We start from the raw sequence: 13,608 nt of genomic DNA, 5'->3' as shown, positions 1-13,608 counted from the left end.
TAAACAGACTTTAATCTCTGAATCACTGATAATCAGGATTAGTGTCTCCTTACGATGGAAAACTCGACTTCGTCTTTCAGTGTCAGAAGTCACACCTAGAAGTCAAATAAAGCGCCATGGGGTCTAGGAAAAGGTGGAAAAGTATCATAACTGTTGATCTCTGAAGCTAGATTTTCTGCTGCCTAAAAGACTCGGCCTGTTCGGTTCCCACGATCCAAGCATCAAAACTCCCTCAGCCTCTGAAAACAGCAGCTGATCAGATTAGAGAAACTACAAAGCTTTGAAAAATGAAAAATTCAGCTTTATTTGTAACATTCCTTTCATTTCTTTGCCCCTTTGATGATCAGTGACCAGCAGCTTGAATTAAATCACTCTGCCAGTTGATATTTCTCCATAATACTACTTATTAATGCTTTCAGAAGCAGCCAGGGAGGCCGTTTGAAGGTTTCTGAACAAACGGCTGCAGAGTAATCCTTTGGGAAAATACACCGGATTAAAGAGTGTCCACTTAAAGGAGTTATTTATATATGATTGCTGTAAATATCACAGGAAGGATCCCTATATAGAGAGTTTTCTGGCTCAAAAATCAGCTTGAAGAAGCTCAAGATGAGTCTAAGACTGACATATTGTCTCAGTTATGAGCCCTGCAGAGCCTTTTCTGACCTTGGAGTTGAGCGCACACTGCAGCGGCGAGTCTTTGTTCTTGTTGAGGATGTCGGTGCTCGCCCCATTCTCTAGAAGCACCTGGATGATTCCCTCATAGCCCCAACGAGCTGCCATGTGCAGCGCTGTGTCGCCTTTGTCGTTCTGGAGGTCCAGACGGCACGTTTGGAGGTCGTAGTACACCAAGGCCTTCACACACTGAAACACAACAACAACAGAGCCCAGCAGTGTCTAAAACTCTTATTTCAGGAGTTTTGTAGCCCTCAGACTCCCTCTAGATCAAATCAAACTACCATTTGCTTTAATGAAGAACTCTCATAAAATATGCACATGCTATGTTTTATTAAAGGTCAGATTTTACCAGACTATCAGGTCATTGTTATTATCGAGGATCAGTGAAGGACAAGTGGTTAAAATAAAGACAAAGAGAGAGTTTGACGTACGTCCTCGTGTCCGTACATGCAGGCAAGGTGCAGCGGCGTGTTCCCGTTGTTGTCCTGAGCCTCTGTGTTTGCCTTGTAGTGCAGCAGCAGCAGCTGGAGGACAGAACGTCATTATAGATCGATGACAGTTTCAACACACCCTAGTTTTTTTATTTATACACAGAAACAAAAATTACCAGGATCTAAACGATGATCCTCCTTAGAACTGACCTTTTGTTGAGCCAGAGCACAAACCACTGTTGTTCAATGATGGTCTCTAACTTTATAATGCTCAAAGCTGTAAAATCCAGTTAAACTGAGGGTTATCTTCACAGTCTACAGACTTCAGGAAGGGTTTGAGCTGTCACTGGAGAAAGCATCATGGCAGAAACCAAAGAAACCAGTTTATTCTGGAGAGAAAGAAATGTTGATGCTCACAAAGCAGGAGAAGGATCTACAAAGTTATCACAGCGTTTCCAAGAGTCAAGAACTGGAGTGAAGAGGATCATCAAGAAACTCAGAGAGAGCCACACAGTCCAGAATAAGCCTGGCAGAGGAAGAGAAAGATTTCAAAGACTCTGGAAAGAAAACTGAGAGATGTGTCTAAAGAGCCCAGAACAACTGCCAAGACACTAATGTAGGGCTGAACGATTTGCAAAAAAATATTTATTAAGATTTTTCCCCCAAATAGGCTCTTGTGATTGCGATTTCATATGCGATTATTTTTAGGTTCCTTATATATATTTTTCAGTAAATACAAGCAGTAAATCATTCTTTATTAAAATATGAACAATAGCAGATATAAAACACAAGGGAAAAACCTTTTCCAACAATATCTAATTGCAATTGTCTTGGCTAATATTGCAAATTTGATAGCAACTGCTATATTGAAGGGGGGTAATCACTTTTATGTCATTCTCATTTCAAATAAAAAAAAAAAATATAGTACAGCAGAAATTTTTATTCTACAAAAACCTGAATGCTTGCAGATTGTGCATGAAATCTCTGCTGCCAAAAATGTATTAAATTGGTATTTTGACATGTTTCAAGTTCAAGTAATATTGCAGCTTTTGTGTTTTGTAAATTGCAGCGGGCCATATTGCGATTTAATCTGGTTTGCGATTAATTGCTTATCCCTACTCTAGAGGAGGACTTAGCCAAGTCAGGAACTGTAGTCTCAAAGAAGACCATCACTAGAGCCCTGCACAGGAATGGAGCAAGAAAAAGTCTGCAGAAGAAACACCTTCAATACAGACTGAAGTCTGCAGAAGACGACCCGGAGAAAGATACTGATCCTGGAAGCATGTCCTTCGGTCAGATGAGACCAAACTAGAGCTCTTTGGCTGTAGTGATGTTGGTGTTTGGAGATAGAAGTGACAGGAGTATAAGCCAAAAAACACCGTCTCTGCAGTGAAACATGGCGGAGGGAAGATTATGCAGTGGGGATTCTTCAGTGAGTCTGGAACTGGGAATCTGGAGGTTGAAGGAGTCATGAAGCTAAACTGGGACTGGATCATCACTTTGTCTTCCAACAATAAACCAAAACATCCGTGGCTCCTGATGAGGACCTACCTCCGGAAGACCAAAGTGAACCTTAGTGACTGGCCTGATCAAAGCCCTGACTTGAATCCCATTGGGATTGAACAGAAGGCCAAGGTCCTGGCTGGGATTCCTCAGGAGACGAGTCTGAGACTAAAACTAAAACAAACGACTGCGGGCTGTTATCCAGCAAAACGGAGACACAACTGACTATCAGCATCAGGAGATCATCATTTAGACCCTGGTAGAAATAATTTAGTTTCTGTGTGCAAAGTAAAATAATGTTAGCATCCAAAATAAAACTAGGATGTCTGGAAAAGCTGTTAAAAATTCCTTGCTCTGTTTAATAGCACTCTGAAAATACTTCAAAAAATGTAATTTTCATAGGGATGCTAATAATTTTGCCTTATCATTAAGGGTTTGATCTCAACAGGAAGTCATTATTTACAAAAAAAAAAAAAAAAGTATGAACTTTGCAGATTCCCGGGGTCCTTCTAAGATAAACTTGTTTTGTATTACATTTACACACACAGACAAAAGCTCTGCATGGGATCAAAAACCATTGTGAGTGTGTGTTTTCACCGTGACTCCCTGGTATCCTCGCTGGCAGGCCAGATGCAGCGGTGTGAGGGCGTGGTAGTCTGTGGCGTTTACCGGAGCTCCTTTACACACCAGCAGGTCGATCAGCTGGGACTGACCTGATCGTATCATCACATTTTAAAAAATTGAAAGTTAAAGTTTCAGTCCCTGGAGAAAGGCAATTTTTCTTCTTCTATGTGTGTGTGTGTGTGTGTGTGTGTGTGTGTGTGAGCTGCTCACCACAGATGGCAGCGACATGCAGCGGCGTGTAACCTCGGTCGTCTCTGGAGAACGGCGTGACAATGGAGGGGTCGTTTAACCGCCTGAAACAGAGAGAAAATGAGGAAATAATCACTTTAGAGCATCAGCTACAATAAAGAGAGTTCAGAGCAATAAAGATGCATTTTCTCTCTAAAGAATACTTTATTTATGCTCCTAAAAGGCTCTGAGATCTGCTCAGTTTTCTCAGAATAGGTGTTCAAATGTCTGTAGACCATAATGGATAATTTTAACAGTTTACAGCCATGAAAAAAGTCTGAACTGGCCTGAATTAACACTTAAATCAAACCACAGATTTTACACCTAATTCCATCTTAGTGTGGGGGAAGTAAAGAGCAGAAATTTTCTTGTTCCTGATTCAAACTAGGAGAGAAAAAGAGGAAATGTCTTTACTAGAAATGAAAAACAGAAGTTGCGGAATTTCCAACAAAAGAGGAGAGGTTTTCTCCGTACGTGTACAAAGTTTGACGGTCAGTAGAGCCTTTGTGCTGTTATGATTCCTTTTATTTCCTTGTCTGTTTGTAAAGCACTTTGTGCTACATTGCTTTGTATGAAACATGCTATATAAATAAAGTTTGACTGATGGAACTATGAGTTCATGTGGGTAAAGTATGTAAAAACAGCTTTTTTTTTTTTGCCTTTTTTGAGGTTTATTTGCCATTCATTTTAACGTGATCCTGATTTTATTGCTTCTACCTCAGGTGAGTCCTTTATGACGTTAAGGTTAATGCTTACTGCAAAGGATGTGTGGTTTCACATAAAAATTTGTGGTTTTTCACCTTAAAAGTTAATTTTTTCATCAGTAGCGCCATAGTTGTGACCCTTCGACCTCCTGTAGCTTGCAGGATGAGACATAATGTTGATATAATTATGATTTACGATCAGGAGTCTGTACATTGTCTTTTGCTTTTGAGTTGACCAGATACTTTGCAAGATTTTCCTGCTGTTTAGATCCACCTGCTCCACATGGATTGATGTGGTCTGGCTGCATGTGGTGCAGAAAAATAGACCCGACAAAGATCTTGAGTAGAGTAGAACTTCTGGGGCACGCCAGAGACAGACCGGAACTGCAAAGATTGATTAGAGAGGGAGCGCACTTTGGGAGTGGATGACAGCGTAGATGGAGTATGTGGAATTAAGGGTGAGAAGCTGGATTATTCAGAGGGATCTTGGAGCCCCTTTATATCAAAAGAAGCCGACTGAAGGTTGTCCGGACACGTATTCAAAGTGCATCTATGCTGCCTCCCTGTGGAGGTCTTCCAGGCACATTCAAATGGGAAGAGACCCCCGGTAAGATCATGACTCAACCAAAGACGAGAGGAGGAAAATTGACTGAAGGTTGGATGGATACAGAAGCACCACTCTCTTTAGTGACAAATCAGTTATACTCCTAAAAAATTTGAAGGCTTAAATTCCAGGTTGAATGGTTGCTGTGTCTATATGCTGTATACGAGTGTATTTGCGTTTATTGCTGCTGACCCTGACAGCTGAAGATCGCAGAGGTCACAGGAGCAGAGAGGGTGACACATCCTGGCGTCCTCGTTGCTCTCTCCTTCACTCAGCAGACGCTCCACCTCCGATTCATTTCCATTCGCTATGTGCTGTAAAACATGCACACAAAAACAATCAATAATAGCATTAGTTACTGCAAATTTATCCCCATAGAATTGTCCTTAATCACTGGAAGGGCCACTGATTCTGGTCTGAATCACATCAGCGACTGTCTGAAGAGCCTCTTATTGTTTTTATTGGACTAATATAAAGAAATGACTCCTTTATTAGACTTACGGACAGCTACAATCAGGCTCAAAATGTGTAAAGTTTAATGCTTTAAACGTGTATTCCAGTCCGAGCTCACCTCAAACAGACAGTGGATTGGCGTGGCCGAGCTCTGAGACAGCAGACTCATCCTCTCCTTGAACACAGCCTTATCATTCAGCTCACCAGAGCCCTGAGGGGACGCAGACAAAAAAACAGATAATTTTAACACCACAAAACTCTGGAGAGGCAGCATTAACATCTTCTTCCTGTGTGACTCACATGATGCGAGTCCTGCAGCTTCCCAAGGTTGATGTACTCCACGGCAGCCTCGAAGGTGCTCAGACAGTAGCTGAGCTCGTCTTTACTGGAGTGGCTGAAGCAGAAGTTCCTGATGTAGCTGAGGTTAGCCATCCTGAAGGCAGAGAATCAAAATATCAAGATTAGTGCACACAAAACCCTTCCAAATCCAGAAAGAAAGCATTCGTTGACCATGGTGAGGTTTTCCCAGTGCCAGAACCTTAAAAATTGAGATGACACTGGTCAAAATCAAACTATATAGAGAAGAGGATGGAATTACTTAAGCCCTACAAAAAAACTGTCATATTTAAAGTATTTCCAGAGTGCTGTTAAACAGAGCAAGGAATTTTTATCACAGCTTTTCCAAACATCCTAGGTTTATTTTGGATGCTGACATTATTTTACTTTGCACACAGAATCTAAATTATTTCTACCAGGGTCTAAATGATGATCCCCTGATGCTAACAGTCAGTCGTGTCTCCCTGTTGCTGGATAACAGCCTCCAGATCTGATGGTCTACTGGCTTTGACCTTGGTCTTTAGTTCACCCCCAATGGGGTTCAAGTCAGGGCTTTGGTCAGGCCAGTCACTAAGGTTCACTTTGGGCTTCTGGAAGTAGATCTTCACCAGGAGCCACGGATGTTTGGGTCGCTGTTGGAAGACAAAGCAAAACCCCAAACCCAGTTTAGCTTCATGATTCCTTCCACCTTTACCAGATTCCCAGTTCCAGACTCAATGAAGCCTCCCCACCGCTGTGTTTCTCTGAGGGGACGGTGTTCTTTGGGTGAAACTCCTCTCCCTTCTTTCTCCAAACATCACCAACATCTCTCTGGCCAAAGAGCTCTAGTTTGGTCTCATCTGACCAAAGGACATGCTTCCAGGATCAGAATCTTTCTCCAGGTCATCCTCAGCAGACTTTAGTCTGGTTTGGAGGTGTCTCTTTTGCAGACTTTTTCTTGGTCCATTCCTGTGCAGGGCTCTAGTGATGGTCTTCTTTGGCTTGTCCTTCACTAGAGTCTTGTGAGTTGTTCTGGGCTCTTTAGATACATCTCTAACTAGTTTTCTTTCTAGAGTCTTTGAAATCTTTCTCTTCTTCTGCCAGGCTTGTTCTGGACTGTGTAGCTCTCTTTGAGTTTCTTGATGATCCTCCTCACTCCAGTTCTTGACTCTTGGAAATGCTGTGATAACTTTGTAGATCCTTCTCCTGCTTTGTGAGCATCAACCATTCTTTTTCTCAGTCTAACCTGGTTTCTTTGGTTTCTGCTATGATGCTTTCAGCTTAAACCCTTCCTGAAGTCTGTAGACTGTGAAGATAACCCTCAGTTTAACTGGATTTTACAGCTTTAAGCATTATAAAGTTAGAGACCATCATTGAACAACAGTGGTTTGTGCTCTGGCTCAACAAAAGGTCAGTTCTAAAGGGGATCATCATTCAGACCATTGGTTCCCAATCTGGGGTCCGGGACGCCCCGGAGGGGTTCCAAAGATCTCAGAGGGGGCGCGAGGCTTTGACTGCTCTGAGGCTGCCAAAATTAGATTTGTAAATATAGACTAAAACCATGATAAAGCTGTTAATATTAGTTTATATAAAGGTCTTTGAATAAGTGTAGCATACATATGCCTTTTTTAGGGTTTTATCAGTGAAACAATAAACAGTGATGTTGATTTTTGGCAGCGGTGTGTCACTTTCTCCTCTCTCTTGGGTCCTGGGGAGGGGGCTCCAAGGAAAAATGGTTTGGAAACACTGATTTAGACCCTGGTAGTTTATGGTTTTTGTGAAATAATTTTGTTGCTATGTGCAAGGTAAAATAATGCTAGCATCCAAATAAAACTAGGACAGTTGGAAAATCTAGGTTAGAGATTCCTTCCTCTGGTTAACACTTGTAAAACTCAAATTTTTTCTTGCACACAAATTCACAGTCTCATGCCATACTCTTGGCTTCTTTCCTTCTTGGTAAAAACAAAACAAACTTAATTTTTGATCATTAAAAAAGCAGAGTTTGTACTGCTTTAATGAAGTATGGAACCTCGGCCATTTCAGGCTCAAAAGAAAACAGGATTTCTTTCTGCTTTTCCTTGACTTAGCTGAGTGACTCAGCTTTTTTGTTCCCTCTACAGAACCCTCGGGGTCAAACGCCACCCCCGCTACCCACTCACCAGTTTGGGATTTCAGTCTTCACCAGCAGATAGAGGATGACAGACAGAAGGTCGTCAGCACACACCGCCTCGATGCTGACTGTAGAGACAAGAAACAAACACTCAGTGAGGTGAAACACTCTAAAACACTCTCCCTGTGTCCGACCCAAATGACTAAATTGGCCGCTTTACAAACAGTAATCAGGAACGGATCGTACCACTATGCAGACACACAGCAGGGACGCTGTGGACCAATAAGTTTAGATTTCCAAATCAAACTGGACAAACACATTAGAGGCTGACAGAGCGGGTATTGTCCCATCTGCTGATGTGATTACGTTCAGTGAGAGGAAGCTCTGAGATCGTGTGGAGTTCATTCTGCCTGTCCACAAAGGTTACCAGCTGATTTACAGCGAATAGACACACCTCTCAAAAGGGAGGGAAAACAAACAGAGGACCTTTTCCTCTGTATGTTCAGTCTTTTTCAAATTTGTGAAATTGCTCCAGTTAATTGTTTTACCTGATAGCCACAAGATTTGATTTAAGGCTGCAACAAGAAAAAAAAAAAACACCCACTAAAAGTTATTTTCTATAAAAAGCTGAAACTTTGACGTCAGAGTTCTCTGAGCTGCGTACCCTTACTGATGGTTTTGATTTGAAGAAATTCAGATTTATTGTGCGTACCTGTGCGCCTTGGTGTCTGTGTGGCGGTCAGGGCAACTCTTCGCAGACAGAGCAGTTTGAGGAGGGGGGAGGTCTGCTGGTTCAGCTGACTCAGCTCTCTCTTTGCCCGAGACAAGTTTATACTGCAGAAGCACAAAAAACAACCAAACACAGTTTGAATATACAGTATATCTAAAAACATTCAGCCCCATCATTGTTTAACTCTTTTATTGATGTTATAAATCAATCATGGTCAATATAATTTGGCTTTTTGGGCCCAAAAAATGTACAAAAAACCTCTTTAACATCAAATGAAAATGGACTTCTACAAAATAATTCAAATTCAATAAAAATCTGTAATGTAGGTGAATGTGTCCCAAGTGAGTGCAGTTTAAAGACACCTGTGTCTGGAAGGTTCAGTCACTGGTTCATTAGTGTTCCTGGCTACCATTACACCATGATGACAAAAGAACACTCCAAGAAACTCAAAGAAAAAGTTATTGAAAAGTAGAAGTCAGGGGATGGAGACAAAAACATTTCCAAATCTCTGAACATCCCCCAGAGTTCAGTTAAATCCATCATGAAGAAATGAGTGAAGATGTCACATGTGTAAATCTGCCTAGATCAGACCGTCCTAACAAACTGAGTGAGCATGCAAGAAGGAGACCAAACACAAACACACCATCCTCACTGTGAAGCACAGTGGTGGCAGCATCATGCTGTGGGGATGCTTTTCAGCAGCCAGCCCTGGAAGGCTTGTAAAGGTAGAGGGTAAATGACACAGACTCAGTGCTGTGATTGCAGCCAAAGGTGACTCTACTAAATACTGATTAGAAGAGAGTGAATATTTATGCTGTCACTTATTTCACATTTTCATTTAATTGGGATTACTTTGTAGAAATCTGTTTCCCCTTTGACTTCAAGGAGTTTTTAAAAGTAATTTTTGGTCAAAAATGGCCAAATTATATTGACCATAATTAATTTATAAAATCAATAAAACAGTAAAACATCTCAGGGTGTGAGTACTTTTTATAGGCTCTGTAATTTGAGGTCATTCTTACAGTGAGGGCAGCAGCAATAGTAAAGGAAGCAGTTGAATCTGTCAGTGCTCCAGAGAATGATAATTTCATTACAGAGTTTAATAAAAACATCTTATCACAAGATCTGAGTCCACACTTCAACCCATGATAGCAGTTAAAACATATCATATTATCGATCAGCTGGTTAAGCCATGAGATGTTTCTGCATGCTCTGCGAATATCTTTGGAATCAGATCCCTATCATAAAATAACAACAGTCAGAAACAATCAGCCTCAGAGCAATGGACCGACCTGAACTCTGGTTTGACTCCGAGGTCTTTCTGCTGCAGCTCCTGCAGACTGCGGCTGGTTTTGTTGAAGGCAGCATCCTATGCATGAGCAGAACAGATGCCTTTTTTAACCAAAATGGTGTTTTTCTGGGAATAAAAGCTTCTTTTTTTTATAAAGTACAGTCACATGCTCAAGTTTTCAGCATGTAGGGAACTACAAAAGCAATGAATAAATTAAAAAAACAAAACAAAACAAAACAGAGGGTCGTACTGAGGTTACAAAGAAAATATGCAGTTAGGGGTATTAAAAGAAATTAGATGAGGCCAAAAAGAGATAAAAAGGCAATAATTTACATAAAAGCTGATAACAGTGAAGGCAGATCAAATAAAACTGTAACTCAGCCATTTAAACACCAATAATGTAAAAAAATATGCTTTTAGTAATCAGTTTGTTTTTCCGTTTAAAAAACATTTATCCGTGAGACTAACATATGTGAGGCAGAGCTGCAAGAACATTCAGACGTACCTGGCTGGCTTCAAGAGTTCCCACATAGTTAAAAATTAAATCATGGATACCATGATGAACATACATCTGGAAAAAAGAAGAAAAAAAACACAAACACAAGGAAAATTTTAGTTTGTTTAAGGCTTTAGAGGCATTTTTAAACAACAATGTACTGAATGTTTTTAATGCACTCTTTAGTCTGGCCATATGAGGATTTGTAAATCAGATTTTACAAAGAAAGCAGAAGGTGTGAGAGTAGTTACGTCTCAGTTTTTAACTTTGATATGATTCACAAGAAATAGCTAGGGCTGGGCAATTAATTGCAAATTAGATTAAATTGGAATATGGCCTGCTGCAAGTTACAAATCTCAGCAGCTGCAATACTTCTAGAAATCTGTCAAAATAACAGCTCAATGCATTTATTTCTTACAGCATTAGAGATTTTATGCACATTATGCAAACATTCAAGTGTTTATCTAGATTGGTTTACAAAAATCCTCCTTTTATTGTCTTATGTATGTTTTTCTTAATCAAAACAAGTGGCATAAAAATGATATATTTTTTAATCAACCTGGGCTATTTCATCCTATCTAACACTGATGAAGCTTAGTGGTAGTTCACGGTAGACGAACCCTCAGCCTCCCTGCTTGCATTAATGCTGATGCACCATGGTGCTGCTGGTAGTAAAGCTTCATCTCCTCCACCCCAGCTGCCTCCTTTATAGCTTAAAGCTTGTTGCACCCTCATGTTCAGATCCATTCTACTATGGATTAATTGCTTCTGAAACAGTTGTAATTTTTCCCAATACATTGTCATTAATGTATCTATCTATATGGAGGTTTCTAGCTATGCATTCCCTGGAAAGTCAAAGAATGCTGCTCAACCAACCCAGGGAGCTTATTTAGAGCAGAGCCCTCTCTGCCAAATTAAACTGTAGATCCATTTTGCAACAAAATGGTTAAATGTATGACAAGAGTGTTCCCGACTTAATGCACATTATAATATAGAATGATTAATGATTTGCAAAATACATGAGATGAGGAACTCGGAACTGCAATACTGGAGGGAAAAAACATTGCAATTAGATTATTTTTGCAAATTGTTCTGCCCTAGAAATAACTTATGCCTGTTTTAATACCATGGCAACAAAAACAGAAGACTAAGGTGCTAAAAATTGGTTTATAAACTATGAAAAGAATGTAGGCAAACTCCTGTAAATTGCCTAAATTGCGCAAAAATTAGTAACACTGCAAAACAGACGTATTGGGTAATACTGGATAATTTCTTCGTTTTGGTTGATACAAAAATACAAGCTAACTCCAGCTCATAGTATAAAAACATTACCAGCTTTAACACCCATTGCAGCGTTGCCTGCTTGCTGCCTAATTTGCACAAAAACATATGCAACTATTGAAAACTGCAGGGAACCTTCTGCTCACCATCTAAATTGCACAGAGACACTGTCAGTGTTTCATTATGTTGCTAACATTCTTTGCATCCTGTCTAAAGTGTACAAAGACGTTAGAAAAATTGCCCCAAAGAAGTCGACAACAGCCAACATTTGGAAATTATTTTGTTTTAAATTCAGTGTTTAAAATTCTCCCACCAGGGGGCTCCTGTCATGATACAAGGAGTAAAGACCAGCACTGCTAAGCTCCGCCCATATTCACCGTCACTTCTTGTTTTGAACCGAGGACTCTGTTCAATAAAGCGTCACTTCATAAGGCAGATTTACTAAACAGAAAACTGGTGTCAAACTAGAGCACATGGCGGTCTCAGGACGCCTTATAAGGTACTGTGAGTCCCCATTCCAAAAAAAGGAGGAATATCTACAGTTTGAATAAATTCTTCACATTGTATAGGTAATTCTAAAAATCAGGCATGTAGGCAACTCCTGCAGGTTGTCGAAATTGTAGGAAATTACCTTTGTTTTGGTGTGTTGCTGAAATTGCCTGCATACTGTCTAAACTGCATAAACAGGTCATGTTACCATGCAGAGGTCTTACGTAATATCTTGTTTTAAGTTAAAAAAAAACGCAGGCAATCTCCTGCACACGTTTTGTGCAGGATAGGGTTTATGCAGGATGTTTCCTGCAGTTTTCGGGATAAAATCCTCTCTTATGCATGCCTTATGAAATTGATGGAGCCTTTTAAAGCTTTACTACTTCGCAACTCTGCTGATCATTAAAATATCAGAGACTGCATCAAAAACGATGAAATTATTGAATCTTTAACTAGTTTCTGAGGCATTATGACAGTTGATCCTGATTGTTGAGTTAAAATGGACTAAAGAGAAGGAAAAATGTGGGAAAAAGCTGCAGTTAGGGAGTGAGATTACCTCCACAGCCTGTTTGAGGAGAGTCATCTGCAGCTCCTGCTTTGCAAGAAGTTTCTGCAGGAAAAGAAAAAAATCAAGTTATATTTCACCATAATCAGAGCAGTTAACGCAGAATAATGCATTAGTTAGTGTGCATGAAGGGATGTCATCGGTCCTGATACTCTGATAAGGCAGCACGCTAAAACGAGGACCTGCGTGAAAACCGCCCCAACTTCAATTAGATTAGATTTAATTCAATTAGACTGCAGAGGGACAACCAGGCTGATCTGCTTGTTTGTGTTCCAGTTCCGGGTCAGATCATTCAGAAAAGGAGAAGAAGTTCATGAAGGTGTCTTCAGGAAGTGATTGATACCAAACTTAAAACAACTCCTGAAACAAGATAAAAAATCCCAGCACATGCTATTCTATGTAGGGTTTCCTGGCTGTGTTTAATGGCTTATGCAGTGAGACTATCAGTGAGAACATGTCTACATCCTTAAACAAAACAGAGAGATGTGATGAAGCTGTAGCATCTGATGGATGACTGCCAGAATATGGGATGCCTGGGTGAGGAAATGTGCATAACTTCTGTTTATGTCCAACATGTGATGAAAATATGATTAAACCCAATGGCAGCATCACAGTTTTTCCCCTTGTGTTTGGGTTCATAATGAGTAAAGTGGTTAGATTGAGAGTTCGTCTTTAACCTTGGAAAGTTTTCAGTTTCCATGGACAAAAAACAAACATCCAGTCCAAAAGAATCCAGTTCCAGAGCAAACTGGCTCACTAAACATCTTCATAAGTTTGTGTGGTAACATAAAAGCATCTGAGTTGGAAATGTGCATCACAAAAACTCAAATCTCTGCAAGTTTACATGTCGAAAAATACCAGACTACACTTACAACTAAGGATGTTCCTAAATGTATATTTCCCCATACAGCTAGACGCTCATTTAAATTTGGTTTAACCGACTAGACTAAAGAGGAGAAAATCCTCAGAAAACAGTCAAATTTGCAATGACATCGAGAGTACATTAAAACAATAAATAAGACAGGAGAAAGAAACACAAATGCAAATAGACATAAATACTTAAGAATAGGCACAGGAAGTGGAGCACAGTTTAAAAACAGGAACTGAAA

The 13,608-nt window shown here is 40.2% G+C and overlaps 1 protein-coding gene across 1 annotated transcript in view; it reads right to left on the bottom strand.

Annotated features, from left to right (window-relative positions):
• ankrd27 (ankyrin repeat domain 27 (VPS9 domain)) overlaps nucleotides 1-13,608 on the bottom strand; it is a 37,547-nt gene that overhangs the window by 9,245 nt on the left and 14,694 nt on the right. Inside the window, exons 6-17 of the mRNA XM_041795553.1 lie at nucleotides 12,491-12,544; nucleotides 10,174-10,239; nucleotides 9,670-9,746; nucleotides 8,360-8,481; nucleotides 7,697-7,775; nucleotides 5,523-5,655; nucleotides 5,341-5,433; nucleotides 4,962-5,083; nucleotides 3,444-3,526; nucleotides 3,207-3,322; nucleotides 1,107-1,199; nucleotides 664-861 (exon numbers count right to left, since the gene is read on the bottom strand). Of these exons, the coding sequence (XP_041651487.1) occupies nucleotides 664-861; nucleotides 1,107-1,199; nucleotides 3,207-3,322; nucleotides 3,444-3,526; nucleotides 4,962-5,083; nucleotides 5,341-5,433; nucleotides 5,523-5,655; nucleotides 7,697-7,775; nucleotides 8,360-8,481; nucleotides 9,670-9,746; nucleotides 10,174-10,239; nucleotides 12,491-12,544 (1,236 nt within the window). The remainder of the gene's footprint in view (nucleotides 1-663; nucleotides 862-1,106; nucleotides 1,200-3,206; nucleotides 3,323-3,443; nucleotides 3,527-4,961; nucleotides 5,084-5,340; nucleotides 5,434-5,522; nucleotides 5,656-7,696; nucleotides 7,776-8,359; nucleotides 8,482-9,669; nucleotides 9,747-10,173; nucleotides 10,240-12,490; nucleotides 12,545-13,608) is intronic.

Source organism: Cheilinus undulatus, linkage group 9 (assembly GCF_018320785.1).
Source record: "Cheilinus undulatus linkage group 9, ASM1832078v1, whole genome shotgun sequence".
NCBI classification, from domain to species: Eukaryota; Metazoa; Chordata; class Actinopteri; order Labriformes; family Labridae; genus Cheilinus; species Cheilinus undulatus.
Note: the sequence above shows the minus strand (reverse complement) of the source record. Positions and strands in the feature narration are given on the sequence as shown.